Source organism: Topomyia yanbarensis, unplaced genomic scaffold, assembly GCF_030247195.1.
Source record: "Topomyia yanbarensis strain Yona2022 unplaced genomic scaffold, ASM3024719v1 HiC_scaffold_223, whole genome shotgun sequence".
Taxonomy (NCBI): domain Eukaryota; kingdom Metazoa; phylum Arthropoda; class Insecta; order Diptera; family Culicidae; genus Topomyia; species Topomyia yanbarensis.
Window position 1 is genome coordinate 29,568 of NW_026683408.1, and position 26,839 is coordinate 56,406.

Here is a 26,839-nt window from a genome sequence, read left to right on the forward strand (position 1 = left end):
CAAACTTTCGTTGACTACATTGACCACCATGGACGGTTCCGGAAGTGCCCGGGAAAAGCGGCCATCTTTCAAAATTTACGAACTCACATCAGTTTCCCGGAAATACTTGGGCCGAGTTTCATAAACTTATTCCCAAATGATAGCTATAATATCCCCACAGATGTCTATAAAATTTCGTACGGATCGCTTATATGGGTCCGGAAATATAGACTAAATCGTCCGGTCACATATGAAATTCCCATATAAGCCGGAACTGAAATTTTTTTTTCAAAGGGGGGACCCCATGAAATTTCAGAAATCGAATTCATATTTTTGATGCCAAACATCTTTAAAATGTATGAAACGTCGAGATTTTATGTTATCTCGAAAAATTTCTTTTTATAAAAATTTACTTTTTAGGACTTTGCCGATTTCGCACCTTTTTTTCAATTTTATATTAATGTAGCTGTTTTTTCTTTTACAAAATTTTAGAACTCGAATAATGATTTCTTTTCTTGTATATAGTTGTCATGTCGTGTATAATAAAAATGTAATATATACATTTGGAAGCTTATAATGAATATAAACATCGCAAACATTCTTGTGTTCATGATTGAGAAAGGCACAATTGCACCGCTAGGTGGATTAAAACAGGTTTTTAAAAATTTGATTTTGTTCATTTTTTGGAAGACCGCGAAACTTCATTTCAAACAATTAAAAAGTAAATTTTCTGTTTTTTAAAAATTTAGAGCCATCCTACTCATTATTTAAAAGAATAAAAAGGTCTTGAAAAGTGCAAAATTTTATCATGAAAACGAAACTATTTGTTTTATATTTTCCACCGTGAAAGTAATTTAAATATTCTACCAAGGATTTTGAAGACAAATATTTTTTTGTATTCAAAATTCTTGGTTTGAGTTTTTGAAGACAAATATTTTCTTCTAATACATCAAAACTCTAGCTTCTATTATTCAAAAGGTATAACTACTTATAATATCAAAAATTGTTTCTTTTGAAATCAATCTTGCGAAATTTTAAAAAATATCGTACTCGACATTTTTTGCTCAATTTTACCTCGAATCATGGCCTTATATATAATTGAACAAGAATTATATTTTTTTTTTGGTCCCACTGAGTGATACTGGTATTCAACGATAATAGTTAGATATGTGGTGCCACGGAACAAATTATTCGCCTTAAAATAATCCCTAAGTTGTCCTAAGACTACTTCAATTTTAAATCAATACCGCTTAAGTTATTAAATGATACAGTTTTTTTTAAGAAACAACCTAACCTCTGATTTTAAATTTGTGTTAAATTGAAAAGTATGGCAGTTAGAGATCATATGTCTTCAGCACACTTTTCTAAAACTTTTCATTCTGCAACTTCACTGACGGTCTTATGGCTCTATCTAGAATGATTAAAAAAGATTTTTTTATTTTTGTACAAATTAGAACCATCCTAACTGTTGTTTTAACAAAAATAGTGGGCTAACAAACTACGAAAACTTGATGAGACTAAGCGGTTTAGTTTTAGAAAAGTCTCAGTAGTGATACAGTACCTTGGAATTAGTTTCATTTTCTTGAGTTAATTAAGAGTTGAATTGGAGCTTTTGGGCGTTTTAGTAACTTTTCTTAAAATTTTACGTCAGAAAATAGTTACCGTTATGCGGAGAATCTTTGCGTACTTTTTATCAATTTTTCAATTTTGACGAATTATAACTCCTTTAATAATCGATGGATTTGTATCATCAGCACAGATTTGTCGTCATCGTGTATGTATTAATTATGTCAAATATGAGCAGAATTGGTTCACACATAAAAAAGTTGTTCACATAGCGTTCAAAAATGATTAGCTGGGGGCTACTTTGCACACTTCTTGAAATCGATATAAAATAAAAATTAGCCAGTTTTATTTACTTTGATTAAAATATCATTAATTTATTTTGGTATCAGAGGTTTTTTTTAACCCTTTCATGCCCAACTTTTTCCTAGCGCATCAAAATTATTTTTCCTTGAAAACGGTGGGGTCAAGAAACACGAAAAGCCTATTTTTATAAAGATAGGTGCTTCCATGGCAGTGCTAGAAGCTGGTCAATTTTTACCTTCTAATGCTCAATACAATTCTCCTAGAATAATTACAATAGTCCAATTACGTGGAAACGTAGCCAACGACAGTCAAAATTGATAAGTTTTATCAGTTTTCAATAATATTTCACCATAACGAAGATATATGCAAAAATCATTTTCCGTCGTCAACGTAAACTGTCCCTGGCAGCACTGCTCCATCGGACTCCAATCAGACTAATTACAATAACTTCAGTTCTAGAGCTGATCCTTGTAACCGTTAATACTCAAATTAAAGGCAATATTCACATTAATAAGCCTTACTTGTTTTTGTGAGCAAATCTCGCCACAATCAAAAGTTATAACTGTTTAAAAACGTTGTTGTCCACAAACAACATGGGCATGAATGGGTTAACAATAAAGCATCACGCATTAATCGCATTTTCTAAAATAAGGGAATCATTTGTAAATGTTAAATTACAACGTTACTTGTCAGAAAAACTTGAGTGGGTTGAGACTGCATATCGTTTTTCGTATAGAAAAAAGGAAAATGATGAAAAACGGCAATATCAGTTAATTTCTAGTAGAATAGGTTTTTAAGAGCATTTAAAGATTATTTGTATTATCAATAATAAAAATAGCCACACGGTGGGATTGAAAATTTCGCAAAATAAAAAGTGAAATAGGGGGCTATTTATGACGTATATTTGAGTGCTAAATTGATGGCGTAATTAAAACACAAAGGCCACGTTCTCAAGTTATGCACTTTTTATGTCTAGAATTCTGAAAAAAAGGTTCGGATCCAGTTTTTTCATGGCCAATATCACATCATTTCGCAACCACCAACTTTGGAGGTTCAATGTCTTAAAAGAAATTATACAACATAATACAGAGCATCTCTTGAAAAAAAACGATTTTGGTAATTAATTCTCTTGGACATAATTACGGAGAATAAACTCAAAACATTATTTAGAGGCTTGGTATCTTCGGTAGAGTTGTTGATAAAGATATTAAAAACAACTTTTTTAAAGACATAAAAATCTTCAAATGCTCATGAAAACCGAACCTTACATACTAGAAACAAACGAAAAACGCCATTTTTCATCTTTTTCCTTCATCTTTCCGAAAAACAGTATGTGGTGGTCTCGGTACACTTAAGATTTTCTGCTTTGATGAGCAGTCTTATTTTACGAGCCTCCAATCACTTTTATTGACCCTTGAAGTGTTTTGTTTGTTTTGGTAAACAGTACTAAGAAAAATGACAAAAGGCATATGCAACATGGTTAAAAGACTACAAATGTCAAAGGTATAATAAAACTAATTAGACCGCGTCTTTTAGTAAATATTGAAAAACTTCAAAATAGACCCACATATCCAAAGTAGCCTGACGGTAGTATTTTGTCTTTGAACTAGCCATTGGGTTTCCTGATTTCATTGGAATTATTAAGTTATGAAACAACATAATTATGTACAAGATCATCTCTTGTTGAGTTCCGTTACTATTTCGCGTGTTATGTGGCACGTCTTTATTAGATTAGCACAAAATTCTTTACATACAAAAGTACGAGCACCGACTCTGATTTATATTGTGCGGGTGCGCGGAGAGATCAATGATTCGTATCGGAGCGCGATAGAGAGAAACTCGATAGCTGGTATAAGCGAGAAACCAAAAATATGCAGGCCCCACCTCTAAGAAGTACTTTACTGTAGAAATATCCCAGATCCTGTGGTCCACGTTAGTTAAAATTTGCATATTTATGATCTTTAAAAAATAATAAATCAACGCCATAAACAAAAAGTTCCTGCATTTCAAGACATCACGAATAGGGACATTGGGTGGTCTACCTATAACTTCTAAGAAAACTTCTGAGAAGAGCCTGGCATCATGGCAATCAGAACACGCCAAATCAACGTGATCGATGACCTGGAAACCCTTGCCACAAACGCAGAGTTTGTCATTACTGTGGTAAATTTGGTATGCGATTGACAAATCATCTACATTTCCAAAAGTTCGCATAAGAGAGTTGCATATGGTTCTCGTTTCGTGAAGTTACATACACGCTATCATACGCCACTTACAAACGCCCACGCGATCGAACACGTAAACGCACAAACGCTCGTGCCCTTCACGATGATACACGCGATCGTGAAGTCCCTATGCCCGGAATTGTAGCGAGTGATTCTGACGTGGAACCCGTCCGAGACCCTAGCTCTACAGCTCCAGTGGGACAACTCTCAAAAAAACATCCACATACTATTACGCTCACCGACTCAGACAGGTATGCACCCCTGGACTCGAACGCTAAAACTCCCACCTTCTATTCACAGTAGGATTTACAATTAGACTTATACATACAAAGTCATACGGAATAATTACAGGTATTCGTCTGGCAAGCGAAGGAAGTACATCTTAAATGCAGAACTTATCATGTCAGTGATGGCCTTGGATCTGCGTTGCCTGTGTTCAAGGCGCCATAGCTTTGTCCGTCGGGTCAAAGATGCATGAAACCCGCTAGTAACCACTATCAGCCCTTGTTGCCTATAAAGAAATAAAAAAGAGATCAATGTTTGTGACAATACTTGCTATTAACGATATAGATTCGTCATCAACCTAAGAGATTTGGTCGGTGTTAAGTCAGACCGGACTAAGTGACAATATGTTGATTTCGAGAAAAACGATTTTAAAGTTTGAATCGCAGCATCCTTTACATTATAATTGGAAATTAATTTTTCCCATAATTCTTGTTTATTGTTACATATTTCCACTCTGGCAAAAGTCGATTGTAGCTGAAGAAATTCTTTATCCAGTGCTATCATTATCTTATTTTTTTATGTTTTGCGACTTAGTCCGGTCTGACTTAACACCGACCATTTGATTAGCGCTAATCACGGTTTAACAGATCGTTAAAAGTTTGAAAAATAAATCCACTTTTCTAAAGATATTTGTACTATGTACAAACGTGTAATAAAATAACGAAACATTTCGTTTCAATCGCGAAAAACAGTAATGTCATCGACGATAAATTTCGTGCAATGTACACTAAATATGTAAAATAACAAAAATGTTCTTCAAGTTAACATTTTTTCAGATCTTGAAATGAACGAAACCAACTATTTACAATGCACGAAAATGCTTCGTTGCAGAAAACGACGAATGAATTCATGCATTGCATAATCTATTCATTTTCATTCTATTTATTTATTTATTTATTTTATCACTGTTTATTGTAGGTAGGTGGTACAAAATCGTGATCGTACCCCTATTTTACCATAGTCCGTATACACGGGGATCTTGATTCTAATGTTGTCATACTCATTTGAATGATTCAATTTATAAATCATGTTTAAGTAACAGTACACTGATGCAAAATTCCCAAATGGGAAAATTTTTGGACAATGCCAAATTTTTGTGCATAAGGACACAAGACCTTACGTAACGTATGTTTTTTTTTGTTTAAGTGTTTTGGATTCTCCTCGTCAGCAACTAGCACCAACTGGGTGTCTAGTTAGACTAATACTGCTACACTAATACTTTACTACTTTACTACTTTATTCTGAGAGATTATAGATAATTTAGCTTCATTTAAAAGTTGTTAAAAAATAGTAGGGTAGCCCTCTTCTTAACAGGGCCAAAATAGGCTCATTACCCTATATCTAAAATTTAATTTCCCGTTTGTTTCAACCCATGTTATATCCGCTCCGGATTTTTGAGCATCCCTACGCTGACGCCATAGATGCTTTATCATTCGAAAAACCATCCAAACAGAATACAGGCCAACAACACTCACTTATCGCTTATGCGATACACTTTCCGTGCTTTCAGTAACTACAGAGTGTATACAGTATTTGTGAACGCTTCGTTTTTTTCTTTTTCTTGCGTCTTATCCAGTAATTCCATTTCGGTTCCATTTCTATGAAACCATTATTTCAATCGACTCGGAATTTATCGGTTTGTGCGGTTTGCGGCCCCCCTGCTGTGGCCTGTATTCAGACCATATTTCTGTTCAAATCTGATGGTTTTACTGCTCGCACTCTCTTCGTATATGTATTATTATGAAGTTTCTTACACCGTTCGCAGTTCGATATGAAACTGCAAAATGAATTCTGCAAGTGGCTTTCCCGCGAGAAAATTAGTGCAACGTTAGCTATAGGTACTCCGTGGCCCCTATTTGTGTCTGTCTGCAAATAATGTATGCCAAATGTTCGACTTGTTGCTGTCGGTGGCGGTTTTTTTTTCGGTTGCTACTCGCGATTGCTTCGCTGTACACTAACAATTGCGCGAATTTCTCGCGATCAACACTTACGGAAATTAGTATTCGCGTTATGCAATGGTTGACTCGGAATGGATATGAAGAGTTTGCACTCTATATCGGTTTCGTTTCGGTTGCAAATTGGAATGTTATTGGAAATATATTGCCTGGTGCTATCGGGTAGATGTACCATTGGCTACTCCACTAAGCAAAATTATTATTAAAACAATTGTTGAAGCTGAAAAGATCTTCATATGATATAAGCTCTTTCATACTCATGTTGCCTATCATCAACAATGGTTTGTTATTCTCATAAAGATAGATGTTGAAAAAAGTATCCAGCATTAAGAGGTGATTGGCCTATCTCGACATATTTGATTTAAAATCATTGCAACCGTACACTTATTATTGATCTGTTCCCACGGTTCCCGAGGCCCTACTGTGAGCTTAGTTGAATCAATATGGGTATCAAATTTACTGAACGAAATTAGACTGCGACCATTTCTTTTGTAAAACCATAATCATGTGTTTTTCAAAACAAGTAAATATTTCCGAATGAATGGATTGACGTTTTTCTTAATTTACAACCAATTCAAATCGAACCAATTTATTTAACATCTCCGGTAAACATTTCTACGCATTGTATAAAGAAAATTCGTCAACATTGCAGAAAATATTTATCAACTATGTCACGAAATCGTTTGAGCCCAGTAAATTTTTACAACAAATTAAAAAATATAAAATTCGATTTTGATGTATATTATTTCTAGCATTTCAATATAGGGTAAGGTGGGGCAAATCCGACCTAGTAAAAGGTTTTGGCTGTAAAATGCTCATTTTACAACGGATCAAGTCGTTTTATATACCAAATTAAAGGTTAAACTCCTGGGCAACTTTGTGTATATATCATTTTATTGACATCTTCGGAATATCTTGAGATACAAGCGTTTTACAAAAATGCTCATTTTTGCTGTTTTCAAAAATGGTAGGGTAAATCCGACCCCCTATGTTTTTGGTTGATTTAGTGCAGATATTACTCAAATTTTATGGTTTTTTCAATGATAAATCAATGAATATTGCGTTATTGGATTGTAACATGAAGAAAATGGAGTTCAATATCAATCTTGGAATGCTAAAATCACGAGCAGTAGCACGTAATGATATTCCCATTTGCATCGGAGCAATTGCTCGACGAATACTATAATCATCACGTTTTTGTGTCTTTCGTTTGTAATTATGTACCACTTTGCATAAAAATAATAAATAATAACAATAAAAATATATTTCAATTTGATAAATAAAAATTTTCCTAGCAAAAAAAGCGGTCGGATTTACCCCAATATTTAGAGGTCGGATTTGCCCCACCGCGTCATTTTTCATTGCGATGCAATTAAAAAATATATGAAAAAGGTTGAACTGAATTCATCTATGCACTTTGTAGGACTTAAATCAAAGAATTTAAATCCACTTACATTTATTATACAAACACTTTAACAATCAGAAATATCCTGTAGTCAATGATGCACAAAAGTCAAATCTAAAGTTGTAAAAACACACTTTTTGTCGTATGAGCATCTCAACGTAGACTAATAAAATGCTGTCATACCACCATTATGAATATTTTCGATGCTCTACATGACAACATTGATATTAGTTCGCGTAGTGCTTCTGATTTTCGGTAACAGAGGGGGGTCGGGTTTACCCAACGGTCGGATTTGCCCCACCTTACCCTATCAATCCCGTTACAACATTTTCGACCGGAATTCTTCAAACGTTTTAATACGGGGTTTCTGTATCAAAGTTGATTGCTGAAATAGTTTTCCAGTTTTGTAATGCGAAAAACTGCTGCTGTACTGGATAAAATAACTGGATTTTTACGCTATCTGATGGGAAGTATGGTGGGGGTGGGGCAAAATGATTGTTTTTTCAGCGCAGCCGAAAATGCCATTTGGGGTCCCAAATATATGTGCAAAATTTGGGGTCGATTGGTGTTGACCCGGCGTAGCGCATTGCGTTTGAAATTTGTATGGAGATTAGTATGGGAAAACCTACTTTTTTGCATTTTTAATTCAACAGACTACAATTCTTCCTGCAGTATGCCAACATATACATAGAAGTGTAGTCCAGGATATGCTGAACAACTTTGCCGAAGAATGTATGGTGTTAGAATGTCTCTAAACCAAATTATAGCTGTTCAAAGTTCGATACAACGAATTAAATGCCAAAAATCATTTTTATTGCCGTCACTGCGGGTATACCAATGATATTTCATATAGCATTCCAAATTAACATCATATATTTTAGATTTACCACATGGGTATGTTTGGATGAATTATTCAAAAGCCTTAGCCTTATTTCATGGACGTAGGTAGTTGAGCAATAGGGCGCAGGGATGGGTGAGGAGAGGGGGACTTTAATATGTAGAAATTCGAACTTTAAACTTCGAACTTTTGATTTAAAGATTATTCATTTTATTCGTTTATTCGCATTAGTTGTTATCTGATTCTTTATTTTATCAATTTGATATGTATTTATCATTTATTTATGTATATGATTAATTTTTTTCATTTATATTATATTTTTATTTAGCTTATTTTGTTGATTTTCCATACCTTACATAGTTTTTTCGAGGTTTTATTATTGGTGGACTCCAAACTGTGTTCACCTAACCTCTAGTTGGGTTCCTATGTCGCATGAGCTCAGCAAACTCATGAATGATTGATCCAATAATGATGTGTATTAGGTTCTTTACTGACACAATTAATCTCACTTTCCTTGACAGTTCACTTGTACTGTTTACATGGACTTAGAAAAAAATTTGTGACGACTAGATTCGCTCGTAGCAAATCGCAAAGAATTTTTCTAAGTCCATGTAAACAGTACAAGCGAACTGTCAAAAATGAACACCAAAGTTCATTTGTGACGTCAGCGTAAAGTATTGAATAAGAAGAGTTTCGTCTCGCTGCTCGGGGTATTCATTTAAAATCAGAAGATAATAGTTGAGGTTTACAAAAAATATAATATGATTTTCGTAAAATTTACGACATCGTGATATATTTTTATGAATTTATGAACAAATTTTTCCGTGTATCTGGTTATTAGGATACAATCATTGATGACGCAAATATTGTTTTTGTGCGGATTTTGATATGGCATGTTCTATACGCCATTAGCATGTGCCCGCTGGCGAAGTCGACTGGCAAGTTGACATAGAATGGGGGGTTGCCACACGTATTACCTTTTTAGAACGTATATTAGGCTGTGCACTAGACTGCCCAAAAAATTATGAATTTTTGATAACATAATCGGCCCACCCCTAATTCGATTCTTAGTCCCACCAGAAGTTCTTGCACCAAATTTGAAGCAAGTCGGACAAGTCTAGCTACCGGACCAACGTGCCTGAAGTTTGTATGGGATTTTTCGACAATTTACATGGAGAAAACCCACTAACTCGCATTTTTGCCGCTAGGTGGCACTGCATGCATCGTATTATCACTGTAAGTGAAAATAAGAAAGATAATTTAATTGTCTACAACTTTGTCGAAGACTGCTAGTCAATCCGGCTTTGGTAAAAGAAGTTATTAAAATTTTAACGAAGTGATGTCTGAGTCAGTTTTCCATGGGGCCTAGCTGTGCATGGTTGTGTATCAGTATTCGATTGCCATGAACTATACATTTTTGTGAAATAATCGTTAGGTTTGGCTCAATGGTATGTTCAGAAGAATTATACCACATAATACGAGTTACGACTTGGTTGGAAAATTTTAGTTCGAACTGTGACCGCAGAGAGGGCGCCAACACTAACTTTTCATAGAAGAGAGATAGGATATCGAAATGTTCGGGAGGATTATTGCAAAATGCCTGTTCTATAACTTTGTAGAAGACACCTAATTTCTATCTCTCTCCGTTGAAAAGTTAGTGTTTGCGCCCACTATGCGGCACAATGTGGAACTAAAATTTTCTAACCAAAACACGACTCCTATTATTTACTACAATTCTTCTGAACATACTATTGAGCTAAAACTAACGTTTATTTCACAAAAATGTTTAGTTCGTGCGAATCGAGTACTGATACACATTCATGCACTGCTAGGCCCCATGCAAAACTGACTCAGACATCACGTCGCTAAAAGTTTAATAACTTCTTTTAACAAAGCTGGATTTACTAGCAGTCTTCGACAAAGTTGTAGACAATTAAATTATCTTTCTTATTTTCTCTTACAGTGATAATACGATGCGAACAGTGGCACATAGCGGCGAAAATGTGAGCAAGTGGCTTTTCTTCATGTAAACTGTCGAAAAATCTCATACAAACTTCAGGCATATTGGTCCGGTAGCTAGACTTGTCCGATTTGCCTCAAATTTGGAACAAGTACTCCTGGTAGGACTAGAAATCGACTCAGGGGTGGGCCGATAGGGGTCATTTTTTTCCTGTCACTCTACTGTGCACGCTGACGAAGTCGACTAGCAAGTCGACATAAATTGACTTTTACTGTGAGCCGTGTTTATTAACATTGCTTCACAGCTTAACGGCAGTGTTGGTACACAGAGCTTACAGTAAACGTAAAATTAATGTCGACTTCGTCAGCGTGCACAGCCTAATAGCAGCTCTTCAACTGATAAGGAACCTCATTATGAATTACATTTTCCAGAATACACCATTTCCCAGAAAGTCATTCCCCAGAAAAGTTTCACTTTTTTACTGATTTGATCTTTTCAAACGTACTACTCGTTCCAACTACCATCGAACGACAGATTTGTATTGTGTTGTATCCGGAAGTTAATATGACATTATTATTTATTAAAATAAAGAATTTGCTAATTCATGTTGAGCTGAATATTGCAATGAAGATTTGGTTCTATGACTATCCCCCCAAAACCATTCAACAGAAACTAAAATAACGAAAGAACTGTTCTCTAGAAAACCATTCCATCGAAAGTAAGAATTACTAGAAAACAATATTCCAGAATGTACTCTTCTCGGAGAAGTCTTATCCAGAAAAAAGCAATGCTTAGAAATGCATTCTCCAGATATAACCAATTTCCAAATATTTTTGGTAAGATCGGGAAAGCACCTATATTGCTTCGATTTGGCAAAAATCTTGAAGAAAATCAAAAATCTTATTCTGAATGTTGGCCATTTTGATCCCCTCTGCTAGTAGCATTAGAAAAGTGCAGTGTTTTCACATTTTTTAAAAAAAAATAATATAGACATACATGTTGGACAAATTGCAGAATTCAGTACAGGTGTGTTTTTGAGAGCCATTTGGCAACAACCATAGGAAGTGGTAGCCCCTCTTCCTAGGATCCAAAAGAATGGAACAGTTTTTTGTAAGTAAGGTTATATGATGAAACCAAAACTTTGTGCATTAGCTAAGCCTAGAAACTGATGCGGTGTTCTGCTGAGGCTGAGCCGCCAAAAAAACGGCGGCTCATCGCAGGCCTGCTTATACATTCGGATACCTGATTTACTCGAACATAGGAATTGATTCCTTCTTTCAAACATGAGCAGTTCTTTGAACCTTTATGCCAAATAACTCTTGCACGCAAACTTGTGATCTTTTCGTCTGCCCGGTTTATTCATACATAAGTGTTGTTGAAATGAATGCGCACTTTGACAAACGGTTTGGTGTGGTGGTTTTTAGAGCATTTATCCTTCTTTTGTATTGGAAATGTTTCGTACGTAAAAGTACAATCCAGCCGATTGCTCGGTTTACTCAAACATGTGTCACTAAATACACTCGAAGGTAAATGGTACTTACACTACACGAATGTTATGTCAAATGGCCAACTATACAATGTCTTATGTCAATCGATATTATGCCAAATGGCTTTATGTCAAGCAGGGTAATCTGGTTCGGAATTTGGGAGAAGTTTTAAAGAGTTATGTTGCACCGTGAACCGATTATTTATCACATAAATGCAGTTTGTAAAAGAATTTCCCTTTGCTCTTTTTGAGTTTCATTTCTTTAAATATTTGTTTTGATACACTTTTGATTTTCGTAATGTTTTTTTAGTTTTTCGAGATAGCGACTAGGATCAAAGTTTCTTATTTGATGCGTTTCATTGATTCATATGACAGCCATACCAATGAAGATTGTCCTGGTTGACGGTCCCGGTTACAAAGAAAATGTCGCCAAATAATTCTTATACAACTCCGCGACAGCGGTTGGTGTTCCGCTCGAAACCGGTGGACCACCCTTTTTGTCATCGTTGCGGCTTCCGGTTCAAGGCGGTTGTGGCTCTCCAATCCAGACCTCTTGGCTATAACCAACATTCTTGAAATACTTTTATTACGTTGGTGAAAGATGAAATGGACACTTCGGAGTTCAGATTTTCGAAAAATGCGAGCAAAAATTTGAAAGATTAATTTTTGCTTGGACCATCTGGATTGGAGAGAATCGCAAGCCGGAAGTCACAGGGACGACAAAATAGTTGCTAGCGGTTTCTAGTGGAATTAAAACCGCTCCGGTGTCACAAACAGGAGTGTTATTGGAGTTCTGTATGAAATATTCAATTTGGCAGTCTCTCTGTATCTGTGGCTTGAAAGGTGGAATTTTCGTTGTAACCAAGAACGTCTTCAATCATTTTACCGTCATATGAACACGATTGATGAAAGGCATCAAATAAGAAGCAGTCTTTATCTTTAAAATCTGAAAAAAAAATTGCCGAACTTTAAAAGTGTATCAAAACAAATGTTTCAAAAATTAAACTCAAAAGAACAACTCATGTTGAAAAGAAGAGTACTTGTTTTATAAAATGTATTCATATTATAAACAATCAGTACCAACATAACAACACAACAACTTTTGTGCAAGACTATCTTCTTCGACATAGAGTCTGAAGCTCTACACGGGACAGAAATATTGTCAATAAATATATTGATAAGACAGCTTCAATCCATCAATCCCATTTAAATTCTACAGAATCAATATTTTCAAGTTGACCTTAAGCGGACCCTACACGAAACAAGAGTATTGTCAATAAAACTATTGTCAAGACTGCTTCAATACGTCAATCCCATTTGAATTCTACAGGATCAATATTTTCAAAATGTACTTACACGATCAATATATTGATCAATAATTAGTTTATTGTCAATATTTCTGCTCGTGTAGGGTCCGTTTGACATAAAGCGGACCCTACACGAGCAGAAATATTGACAATAAACCAATTATTGATCAATATATTGATCGTGTAAGCACATTCTGAAAATATTGATTCTGTAGAATTCAAATGGGATTGATGTATTGCAGCAGTCTTGTCAATAATTTTATTGACAATATTTCTGTCTCGTGTAGGGTCCGCTTAAGACATTGTATGGTAGTTGGCCATTTGACATAACAGTCGTGTAGTATAAGCACAGACTAACAGACACTATGATGTATTCCCCAATAAAATATCGATCCGCCAATTTGGCAAAAACACTAGCTCCACCTTTTATCCATGGTTTCAACCACTCATTGACAAATTAGTTAACCCTCCAGCCCCTGGAACACTTTCACTAGTGGTCTATCACCCGTATACTTGCGCATATACCAGTGGCGCAAAAGAAAGAAAGCTCGAAAGAAGGACCTATGTTTTAATAAACCGGGCAAACGAAAAGATCACAAGTTTGCGTGCAAGAGTTATTTGGCATAAAGATTCAAATAACTTCTCATGTTTGACAGAAGGAACTAATCCCTATACTCAAGTAAACTGCTTATACGAGTGGATAACGGGTTTGCTTGCAAGGGGCCGCCGTTTTCGATGGCACATCCTCAGCAGCGTTACACTGCATCAGTTCCTTTAATTAGGTAATGCACCTTTGGCTTCACCACAAAAAATGAATAAAAACATTAACTTTTCTGGGAAATGGGGCAAAACATTAACTTTTCTGGGGATTGTCCTGGGGAATGGGTCATTCTGGATAATGACCTACTAGGGAATGGTACATTCTGGGAAATTACTTCCTGTGGAATGGTATATTCTGGGAGATGGAATTCTGGAGAATGGCTTACTGGGAAATAGCTATACAATCTTAAATAGCTTCCGTTTGGGTTGCTGGATTGCTCCAGTACACGGAAGTTGCACCGGAGCAAAAAATACTTGCTTCTTTTACTCCGGTTTGCTACCAGAAGTAGATAAGTAGAAGAGAATACAGGAACGCCTGTTTGCTCAGGAATACTTTCAGTTTCTCCTGGTACTGGAACAAAGCTAATGTATTCAAGAGTCAAGCATATTAAGTACATTCAGAAGTATACCACCCACAATCGTAAAGCGGACCCTACACGGGACAAGAATATTGTCAATAAAAATATTGCCGTCTCGTGTAGGGTCCGCTTAAGGGTATCTTGAAAATATTGATCATGTAGAAATCAAAAGCGGACCCTACACGAGACAAGAATATTGTCAATAAAATATTGTCAAGACTGCTTCAATATGTCAATCCCATTTAAATTCTACAGATTCAATATTTTCAAAATGCCCTAACACGATCAATATATTGATCAATTATTGGTTTATTGTCAATATTTCTGCTCGTGTAGGGTCCGCTAAATGGGATTGACGCATTGAAGCAGTCTTGACAATATTTTTATTGGCAATATTTTTGCCCGTGTCTTCAAATGGGACTGACGCATTGATGGGAATTCCATGAAATATTCAATATATTGAACGTGTAGGGTCCGCTTTTGAATAGTAGATCGTACAGATAAGATAAAACAGCGTTGCGATAAGAAACATTCTGCCAGTCAAACACAAATCGTACCATCCATGGCCGCGAGTTTCAAATATTGTTTTTGTTTGTGCGTTACCGTCCGATCTCTTCAAGCGCACCGAGATCCAAGATCGGACAGGCAATCGGAACCGGGACAACCTGTTGGAGCATGGGCATCAACAGCAACCACAGCATCAGCATCAATTTGTGCAGAACGGAACAACCCCATCGAATCAGAATCTGCATCCTATGTGCTGTGTTGTAAAAAAAGAAGTTATCGGTCGTGATGGAACCGATATGGAGCTGGATGCCGACCAAAGAGGCTCGTTTGCACTTCCGTCGGTCGACATACATGACATTATCCCGGCTGCGCCACCAACCTTTAACTGTCAGCCACAGCAACTTCGGAACGAAGCAGTATTCAACGACGGAAATGAACTGGTACGTATGCGAAAGATAGAAATATACTACAAGAATTCAATTGTCTGTTTTTTTTTCAGATGGAACATCCTGCGGCTGGAAGATCCTTCCTCGACATCACAGACCAGAGGTCAAACTACGCATTTGAAACAATTTTAAGAAACCAGAACAGGATGTTGGACACTCTAGCTGAAATGCAACAGTTAATGTTTAGAGCTGTGACCTACATCGACAATGTCTCACAGGAACAAGTTGTCCAGGTTGCTAGTACTCCACAGAATACCAACACGCCAGTGGATAACACTGGGTGCACCATTCAACCGGTAAACTCCGTGGAAGATCTGAACGCACTGGAAGAGTTATTGAAAGATGAGGGTAACATGCGAAGACACATCAACGGAATGAGTTTCGTCTGTGGAACCAACGGCAAGGCCAACGGAATGGATTGCTGCTACCGGTTGATAGATTACTTCGTAACGCGACACTTCTTACTGCAATGTTCGTGGACTGGCCACATCAGGGTACCGGATAGTAGTACGAAGAACCCAACCATGATGCGATCGGAGCCAAATGGAAAAGTTGCCTTGAAGTTCTACACACGATTTCGCGCGCTGTTTCTGAAGTTAATCCTATTAGCGGATAAAGACTTTACCGGAATCGAGTGCGACACGTTCTTCAAGCGAGTTGTGAAAAACAGCAAGCAGAGGTTGGAAGCGAAAAGGACTGTCTCAAAACATAAGAACAGACCTTCCAAACTGAAATACAACAAACATAAGACAGCTGCGGCCGCCGCAGTCGTTCCTGGAAGCAGTAGTGGATTGCCAGATGGTACAGGAACAGCTGCAGTGAATGGAGAAATTTGAACGAATAGTTTTATTTTTAAGTGAAGGATAATTCTATGATTGCTAATCAATTATTCTATGCCGTAGTTTACAATTTACTTCTTCAGGGCCATAATATATTAAGATAACACATTGATGACGCATTTGATACTTGTAATAAAGCAGTTTAATGTGAGAATAACATAATGCAAAGAGTACTGAAATGATGAGAAATGCAGAACACATCTCTTCGCATTGGGAAAAATCAGTTGTATTTCAGACGAACTCAACTAAAATTTTGAGACCAACCTTCAGTTAGATGCAAATATTGAATACTTCTATCGTTCGTATATTGTGTGCTAAGCGACGACTAAACTTAATCACTACCAACAATTAACACAGCCACTAATCCTCGTCTCCTTTCTCGTATTTTCAGGACCAGCTCTCCAAGGCGTCATCCCAGAAGCCAATCGCGATCAACTGGCCCCGCATCGAACGGGTGTGTGGACCGATACCGATCTACCTCAAGAATCTGCTGAAAATGTGCGGTTACGAGCAGGAGAGCAGCCTTCGGAATCTGAACGACGATGACTTCGTCGACATGGAACGCTTCGCCCGGGAGGAGCTAATTCATCTGGTACCTTCGACGCAGTTCTATTTCCACATCTTCTGCAACGATCCAGCCCGGGAGTTCCGGCTTGTGCCCGGTCACCGGAAGCTGCTGATGCAAATGAGTGCCTACCTGAACTACACTAATGCGGCTAGCGAAATGCAACGGTTGGAACCGGTTATGAACAACAGAATGGAGCGACCACAGGTCGAGCGTGTTGAACGGGTCGAGCGAGTTGAGAGGGTTGAACGGCCGCCGCCGGAACGTGTCACCGATATTAGTCTGGTACGGGAACTGCGAGAGCAGCGAGCTTTGATGCAGCAATTGCAGCTGCAACAGCACCAGCAGCAACAAGAGCTTGCAAACCAACCACCGGAGATCTTACAGGACCACATACCTGATGTGAAAACCATTTCCACCAAGAACCCGCCTTTTGCCTTTGAGCAAGCTACCGTCTATCCACCACTCAGCGACGAGGCTCGGGTCAGGAAAATCCAAAACATCATCATCAAATTGATCGAAATGTGGAGTGACAAACAACCGATTAAACTGCAGCTAACGGACGAGATGATCAACGTGACGTACGAACTGAACGGCTACAATGCCTTTATAAAGTGCCCGATGTGTGCAGTTCAAATCAAGGTGTCCAAGCTGCCTACCAAGAAGGGCGATCGGTTCGTGATCTCAAACTTTTCGAAACACGTAATCAAAATGCACTTCTCGCATCAGCAGCAGCAGCAACTGTCGCAGTCTCAGCAGCAACAGCTGAACGACAGCAGTCGATCCAGTTTGGATAATTCGACTTTTTACGGCGGAGAGAACTCCGACAGTAACAACTATCCGTACGAGGAGTTTTCTATAAAACGAGCGAGAATGGATGAGGAAGAGGAAGAGGAACCGGACATTCTGCCCCAGATGCTGCATCCGTATGTTAGCATCAAAGATGAAGTGATAGATTTGGATGCGTAGTTTTCTTGCTCTCTTTTATTTAGGTTGATAGGTTCAAATTGTACTCGGTATACTGGAAATAGCTAAATAGACGGAGATATGCAACACAGAACTCACTAGATTAAGTTCAAGTATTTAAACTAATTTACACAAGACGATTAGAGTTTAGAGGAGTTTCCGTTATTGGCGTAATTTAGGTAACGCATCATGGAGTATAAAAAGACTTTTTGCTTTTTGTTTAGTTTATTTTAGTAGTTTAGGCTATGATGTGTATATAGGCTGATAGATTTATAGTGATGAACAGCATTACACAATTATTCAATTCCATTTTATCATCTTCCAGAACCAATAAAATTCGCACCCTTTCGAAGAGTATGAGTATGTTTACTAGATTTGTATGTCCCGTATCGTCGGTTCGATTGCAGCACATCAGGGAAATATAACTCAACGTTGACAATAGTTTGCAGTGCACAGTGGTCATATGGGTACTGAGATACACTAGTGTCTCTATTGATTGCATTTTTTGCGATCCAGTGGTTAAGATTCGTTTCATTGCTGGAAGTTGAAAACTTCCGGAAGCTAACCGTCGTATGTTGCAAAATATGAACTTAACGCTATCGCCATTTTTGCTATATCCTCGGTAAAAAAGTGTATGAGTCGTTAACGTTTTTATACCTGGTCTCGCCGCCCATGAGACGTTCAATGAAGCTATAAAACTTCATGTGTAAAAATCGGATTGAGATTCTCCAGCATAAGAATCTATTTATTCTATTCTATTCTAACCCTCACATAACCAGTATTGATCATCTAGGAAAACAATTAAGTTATTCTTTAGAATTTTTCTTGTCAACATTAATCTTTGGACACTGCAGAGTCTGGTTTGAAGATGTTTCAAAATTATACGAAAAGTAATTTTTTTATTTAATGAAGAATCTAACTAACGGATCCGTCCTGAAGGAGGAAGAAACGAGGACAACCGCACTGATCGTTTCAGTTTAAAGGTGATATGATAAATCGTTGGGAGTGACTTGGCTAAGATGGTTAACATCACTTTTTTGAGAAGGGATAGGGTCAGAGGCAGCTCTTTAGTTAGTCGTTATTGATCTAGATTGGCAAATCCAAGTAATTTTGCACCCATTTTAATAAGTTTTGCAGCAGTTCCAGAACACCGATCTCCCAACCACGTCGAGGAACCCTGTCGGCGAGTCAACACAAACTCATAGACGTTCACCATCAACATCGTCTTCGTCAGCTACGATCATCAGTCGCGATAGCAAAAGTTTCGTACTGCTGTGGAACATTCGGGGCCTGCGTTCCAATATCAGTGACCTTAAGCAGCTGATCGCCCAATACGAATCGAGCTTGATAGCGTTACAAGAAACAAAGCTGGAAAACCGAGTGATTTCAGCAGATTTCGTCGGTAACAACTATACTTTACTACTTCAGAGTGGGAGTCGCCCATAGTGGTAACAAGGGGTAGGGCTCGCCATTCGGGATGGTGTACCCTTCGAGAGACTTGAGGTCGGTGGCAATATTCAAGCAATCGCTGTTAGGATACAACTGCCGCATCAAATGATGGTGGTGTCGATCTACGTCCCTCCCAGTACTCAATAGTATCAAGAACAGCTGGGTGATCTCTTTGAGCAGCTCACACGTCCGGTGCTTGTACTGGGTGACTTCAACGCACACCGTGTTCGCTGGGGTTCCAATAAATCTACCGCACTAGCCAACTTTATCGCCGAGAAAACGTTGTTGGACAGACTAGTCATTCTCAACGACGGATCGCATAGTCGGATTGATCCAGCTACCGGTGTCACTTCAGCAATTGACCTCTCGATCTGCTCTGAAATTGCAGCCTCGAAATTTATTTAGCAAACTCTCCCGGACACCCATAACAATGACCATTTTCCCACTCTCGTTTCCACTCCCGGACTGTCACATACCCCAATGAAAAGACAGAAATGGTCTACGACAACTTACGAACGTCTGACCGCCAGCGCTATTCGACCGGGTGTCGAAATACCAATCGACTGTTTCACTGATCATTTGATTAAAGCAGCAAAAGTTGTGTACCCCGTATAACCGGCAGAGTCGGTCCAAAAGCGGTTCCGTCGTGGTGTCCGGAGGTTATAGCGGTCGTCAAAATGAGAAGAAGAACACTGAGATCACTAAGGCGTATTCAGGTAGAAGACCCACGAAAAGCTAATGTACTAAAATGATTCCAAGAGGCGCGGGCAGTCGCAATAAAGTCGATCCATGGCGTCAAGCACCGATCGTGGGAAGAATTCGTCGCGATATTTGCAAGTTCCACTACGGCGGAGATGTGGCAGACAGTGAACAAGTTGAGAGGGATATGTCACCATCCACAAACTGTCATCAAGCGGTCCAGTGGCTGCACAGATAAGGCTGAAGAAGTAGCTGAAGAACTGGCACAACATCACAGCGGTTATTCAATACTTCAGCGACTGCCATTGTCGATGAAAACTGCCATGTTGGAACTCTTCAACAGAATATGGCGTATTCCCGCCCTGTTGGCGAACTAGAATCATCGTTCCAATTCCAAAGCTAGAATCATCGTACCAATTCCGAATCACTTTAACGAGCTGCATGGCGAAGATTTTCAAGCGGATAGTCAACCGATGGTTGACCACCGAACTAGAGTCGAACGGGCGTCTCGACAAACAACAACATGCCTTTAGGTCCGTTCAAGGTACTGATACATACTTTTCGCAGTTGGATAGGTCATTACCCGACCGTGACGAGCACTGTTTGATAGCGTCGCTTGACTTGTCCACCTGGAGGTATGGCATCTTATGAACACTGCAGATATTGCAGATACGCGGTAGAATGATCAACGTGCTGAACAGTTTCCTGGCAGAAAGATAGTTCTAGGTTGGTGTAGAAGTTAAAGGACGTCGCATCCGCTGAAAACGGAGTACCACAAGGTTCAGTGCTCTTGTTTATTGTAGCTATTCAACTCTTCTTTCGCATGATTCCGAGCACAGTGAAGATCTTGTTGTACACCGACGATATCCTACTCGTAGTTTAAGGGAAGAAAGACCAGCCCCTTTTTCAAAAGCTTCAGTCAGCAGTAAAAGCCGTCCATAAATGGGCGAGAAGTGTTGGATTTACGATATCTGCAACGCAATCCAGCATCTTTTATTGCAACACGCATGAAAACTCTCGGTGTCACCATCGATGGACCACTCAACTTCTTAGCGCCCTGCAAATTGACGAAGAAGGCATGCGAATCTAGGTTGCGCATCCTGAAGATGATCGCTGCCAAGCTACCCCGTGGTCAACGCTCATCTTTATTAGATCCGTAATTGTTACTTCTCGACTTTCGCATGGCATCGGACTCGTTAGTAGGGGAGGAGATGCTGTCATCCAAACCCTGGCACCTACACACAACAAGATGATCAGATACGCATCTGGAGCATACGTCACCAGTCCGATCATAGCCATTATGGCCGAAACAGGTACTCTACCGTTAGATCTCCTCATTCTCCAAACTGTAGTCCAGATAGACATATTCGCTAACAATTCAGCCGTTCAACAATCGTCTACACTGATGGCTCGAGGATCCAGAAAATTGAAAACCTGCTACGAAGTCGTTCAATCAAGATTTGCTGTATTCCAAGTTACGCTGGTATCCGCGGAAACGAGAAGGCTTGACAGACTCGCAGAAGAAGCGAGGAACATCGCTCTATTAGCTGTATCTGTTCCGGGGGCAGACGCCGTCAAGCACATCAAAACAGATATTCGAAACCAATTGTACCGTCGTTGGTCAGCGTCCACTGAAGTTAAGCTCCGAAAAATTAAATTTGACATGGCAAAGTGGAAAGACCGTGAGAGCTCGACTGATCAACGAGCGCTTACCCGGCTGCGAATAGGGCATATCCGATTAAGACACGAGTTTTAACGGCATTTGTACACATACAACTTCACCTGGCGTAGAACAACTGAGGCCGTGGTAATTCTCACTAAGCTTGAACGATTTTTCTAAAGCATCATATCACAGAGACGATTCATATTTTAATCTAAGTTTTTCAAAATTAGCCACATTGTAATGGCTTTTTGAAAGGCAACGTGATATTTGAAAGGTTGGAATAAAATATATTGCATTCCATTTCTCATTTGTATGATATAATTGGCAGTATTCAGACAAAATTAAAATTTGGTAATCTGACCTTCATGTTACATGACGTTGTTTGAAGATAAAGGGTGTTGCAGTAGAAGAAGGAATGATGAAGTAAAGCGGTGTTACTGTCCTCCCATAGAACGTTGTCTAGACATTAAAAAAATTCTTATTCCGTGATGTGTTTTATGCTGTTTTCGTAACTGAGCACGCTGATGTTTATGTGGAGCAATTGTTGAAGGTGAACATGAAGCTCAACATAGCAGAAATTAGCGGCGTGCAATTCCATCATTTACGTCATGCGGTACTGATTACGTTCAAAAACATTAGCCAAGCAGAATCATTCGCTTCCTTGAACTACTTGAAACACGCCGTCGAATGTAATGACACTTTATACAACATCCCAACTTATATTGATAATGACAGTATTGAAATAAAGCTACATGACCTGGCACCACGTACTAGTTCCACCGCTATCAAAAAACTCATGCCAAAATACGGAGAGGTGGATAGTGTTAAAGAAGATACTTGGAGGAATTTCTTCCCAGGACTTGGCAACGGCGTCCGTGTAGTGAGAATGCGTCCGACAAAACCTATTCCCTCCTACTTGTCTATCTCAGGCAGTCGTATGGTAAACCAACGACGGCGGACCGGGCAGTAACAAACACCAGGTCAACAACGATCGGGTACAGTTCCACTAAATCAACTGCCATTGCCAACATCGAAGTAACAACGCTTACTGCAAATGTCTCCAAACCAACAACCAACAGCACCAATAAAGATTCAAACACCGATGAAGAAGGATTTACAGCAGCGAGCCGGAAGTGCAAGAAACAAACAAGAACATCCGACCATGAGTATCATGAATGCACTACCGATGACGACATGGACATGAACGAAAACGCGAGAGAAGACGGACCGAATGACCCTCAAAGTGCGGCAGACAACGCACTTAAATTTTCACCACCAAGGAAGAGGATCTCAACACGCAGCAGCAAGCTGCGTCAACAAGATCCTATGGACAGTTGAGAGTTTATTTTGATTTCTACAATTTAGACCGCCGTGAAAAGGTGGATTCAAAATTCGAAAGGCACCGAACAGAAGCGCAACCAGAACACGGAGACAAATCTAGTACGAGGAAGCTACACAGGAAGTGGGAGATGTTCGCTGTAAAATCCTTGTTTGGCAAGCGATCCGCAGATGTGACAAATATTTAATTTATCTTCATATGTGGAACCGTCAACGGATAAATCTACTCGGAAGCCTCCTAAAGTGACTGTGCACCTCTTGAGGTCTCACAAAGTCTCGATACTTTCTCGGCCGGATTTGGCATCTTTTACTATGTCGTCTTAGACAGGTACAGAAGAAATTATGTTATTTTCGTAGTACACTCCGCCCTATCAAAACATTTTGAGGCCGTCATGAAGTCAATCGTTTGTAAAATCATAAAAAAATATTTCAAATGTCTTTGTGAAAGTGTGATTGTAAGTATCTACACCAATCAACCATATATTTGCCCCAAATTTGAGAAAAGGAGTCAAGGATAATTTGTGTGCCCTTGAGGAGATTTGAAGAACCTCGGGCATTTGAATGGCTGGTGTCCAAAAGGGACTAACCCACATTTGCAAAAAATGCTTTCGCATTTCTAAATTAGCATTGTTTTTATTGTTAAAAACTTTACCGGTTGTCACGGTAAAGATAGATACGTCTACCTTTATCAGGACACATGTTAGTGAACTCACAGAGACGTAGTTATTCTGCCTAAGCTCGACCCTCATTATCAGAAGGCAAAGATTAAGCCCGTACGATATTAAGCCTGTTCTAATGACCCTGTCACTTCTAGTTTTCCGATCTGTTTACTTCACATCCTTGCTCTCACTTGAGTACTATGGCTCCAAGTTTCATAACTTTCCCTACCCAGTAATCTCTAGCTAATTGAATGTCGTTAAAACGTAAAAAAGAAAATGTGACTAACATAGTCGAAATAAAAAAAAGGAAAAAAGTTAAAAGCAAACGATTTTATTAGGGGTTCATTGGCCCATGTTGTCAAGAAAAAGTAAGATTATTACATGAATTATGTTTCAATTGACGAGCATTTTCGTAATTCGAGGGGGTATCCTCGGGGGTACCTAGCATCCAAAATGGGGTAACCCACAATTCACACGTCCTTTATCTTTCATTTTAGAGTTATGGTGTCTTTGGTAAAGTTGTTGCAGGGCATCGAGCGCTTTATTTGATAATTTCATGTTAGGGTCCATCCATAAATGACGTTGCATTATATGGGGAAGGGGGAGTTTTGTATTTTGTGGTGATGTGTGACGACAGGAAGTAGGAGGTTATGTCATGCTACGTAGCTTTTTTAAAGGAGAATAGGAGTTGACCTGATGTCACGACAACCTTACCCGTTTCATCTAACTAACATCGTTTTTAATTTTTTTTTATTTTTTGCGGGGACAAGGGGGGGGGGGGAGTGTTACCGTCAAGCTACGTAATTACCAGGGGCTATTTAGAGGTTTGTAACGAAATGCTACGATGGGGGAGGGGGTGTTAAAAATCACTCGAAAATTGCTAAGCCATTTATAGATGTAGCCTTAGTTCGGAATTCAGTCGCTTGGGCGGCGCTGTTGTCAACTTTTTAATGGAACGAGATAGAAAGATGGTACCTAAGACAGAGTTGTAGATCAGGTAATTATAAGTATATCTTCTGAAAAAAGAAACATTGTAGGTCCTACATTCTTCGAAATATGGCGCATTTTTTGAAAACTTAATCTGTAAGTAAAATGTTTAACCAGAGCATGTTCTATCTCGAAACATACAGGACCTACAAAGTTTGGGTCTTCAGAAGTAATATTTAAAATGATGGGACCTACAACTTTCTCGAACACACCACATTTCTATCTAGCTTTATTAAAAAGTCAATAACAGCGCCGCCCTAGCGACTGAATTCCGAGCTAGTATGATTCGACGAAATAAAGCGCTATGTGCCATACAGCATCTTTTCCGAAGACACCACAACTTTATAACAAAAGATAGTAATTGATTCCACTTTTCTTTGATTTTCCTACCACAATGTACCGTTTTTCAATGTAAAGACATGACACTTTCACTGGAATTTTCGAAAAAATACGCTCACCAATATACAGTCTTGCAAGAAATATATATTAGCTAGAATATAGCCTTACATAGCAAGTATGTGAGCGGCACTCATCTTCACGAACGACCGTTTGGGTCGAAACGTCAACATGCAATACAATTCAACTAAAAGTAGTATTATATCGAGTTCACCGATATGTGAGCTACAATATAACATTTACTTAAGACACAATGTGGGGTTAGCTTCTTTTGGACACCAGCCATTCAACTGTGCAACATTTCAGAACGATTGGTCCAGTTTGTTTTGAGTTATGATATACACCGCATTTTTTCGAGGCTCCTCTGGACATTCCCTGTCACAATTTTCAATATTTTGTGATGAAAATTTAGGAAAAAATTAGTTGAATAAACTAACTCTCTGGATCATCAAAAAATATTAAAAATGGTTTTTGTACTCATCGAAAATACCTTACCTCCCCTTAATGACATTGCGGTCATCGCTGTCGGTATGCTGGCCTTCCGAAGCTCGATAAGCTTTTATATCGACAAAAAGCTCACCTCTCAAAAGGTGAGTTTGCGCGATGTATACTCTCACATTTGATAGCTTTTATTATATGTACTCATTGATTTTCTAAAGCTTTCTTTCTGTTATCGAAACAGTAAACTTTTCACCATATGCAGATATCTGATTTATAACGGAGATCCATTTTACTCTATTTTTGTATTAAATTTAAGAATAAATTATTAAAAAACTAAATTTAAGAATAGGCCTTTTTTCTAAACTTTACTACGTGAATGTGAAAGATAAATGGAGAGGAAAGGATGGCATTTTGTTTATTTTAATAAATAGAGCGTTGTTCAATTATTCGTCACACTTGCTGTACTCAAAGCGTCATGTACTTATCGAAAAAAAATTCAAAGAGTAAAGTAATACCTGAATAAACATGTGAAAAGGACATATCGCAAACGCAAGCCTCTCTGTGTTTACTTTCTCTTCCGTCAATAACTAGGCCGGTTTTACGCTTGCTTCTTGACTCTTAGCATAATATGCTAGACGACATCAGCGTCTTTCGATATTAAATATTAAATTTTATTGAAACAATGTAGGAAAGTTTGATGATAACGCAGTAATAATCAAAAGAGAAAGTAAACACAGAGAGGCTCTCCTTTGCGATATGCCTTTTCACATGTTTATCCAGATATTTACGTTAGTGTTTCGAATTCTCCTCCTCAGTAGCTAACATTGAACCGATTGCTAGACCATTAATCCAAAAAAAAGTCATACAACACAACATTTAAAGAGTAGTTTTTTAATTTGGTTCAGGCTTGAGGGCTCATCAAACTTTTGATATTGATACATAAAACTGTTCTAAGAAATGTACCAACACGGGGAAGAGTAACCATGACTACTTATTCTCCATGGGTCTGGGTTCAATCCTAGCCAAGGTCGTTGGGATTTTCTGAGTCGAAAAATCTCTCTGGTCACGTCGTCCTTCTGAAGCGAAGTAAAGCCGTAGGTTCCGGTCCGTATCTTGATAGGCCAATACCCAGGGTCTCGATGGGTGATATAGCTTTTATGGCGTCGGTTATAAGTAGTCAATGCGGACAGAGACCGTCGAAAAATAAATTTAAATTAAAAAAGAAAGTACCACAATTTTTCACACAATTTGTTTCTTCAGGTCTCGATTAAAAATTCGGTATTTAGAGCGATTACATAACCTTTCTATATGAGCAAGACAAAAAGAGATTAAATTAGTTTGCATTAAAAATACAATTTTTACTAAATTTTCCCCTTACTATACGCTAAAAATGATGC

General features: G+C 38.4%; 1 protein-coding gene across 2 annotated transcripts in view; it reads left to right on the top strand.

The window, feature by feature from the left end:
* LOC131694991 (uncharacterized) overlaps positions 1-18,167 on the top strand; it is a 38,452-nt gene extending 20,285 nt beyond the window's left edge. Inside the window, exons 3-4 of one of the 2 annotated variants that reach the window (XM_058983531.1) lie at positions 15,108-15,434; positions 15,494-16,412. In XM_058983531.1, the coding sequence (XP_058839514.1) occupies positions 15,108-15,434; positions 15,494-16,276 (1,110 nt within the window). In that variant the 3' untranslated portion in view covers positions 16,277-16,412. Of the gene's footprint in view, positions 1-15,107; positions 15,435-15,493; positions 16,413-16,670 lie in introns of those variants that run through there. The other variant, XM_058983530.1, reaches the window with a different exon arrangement.
* Positions 18,168-26,839: the final 8,672 nt, after the last annotated feature.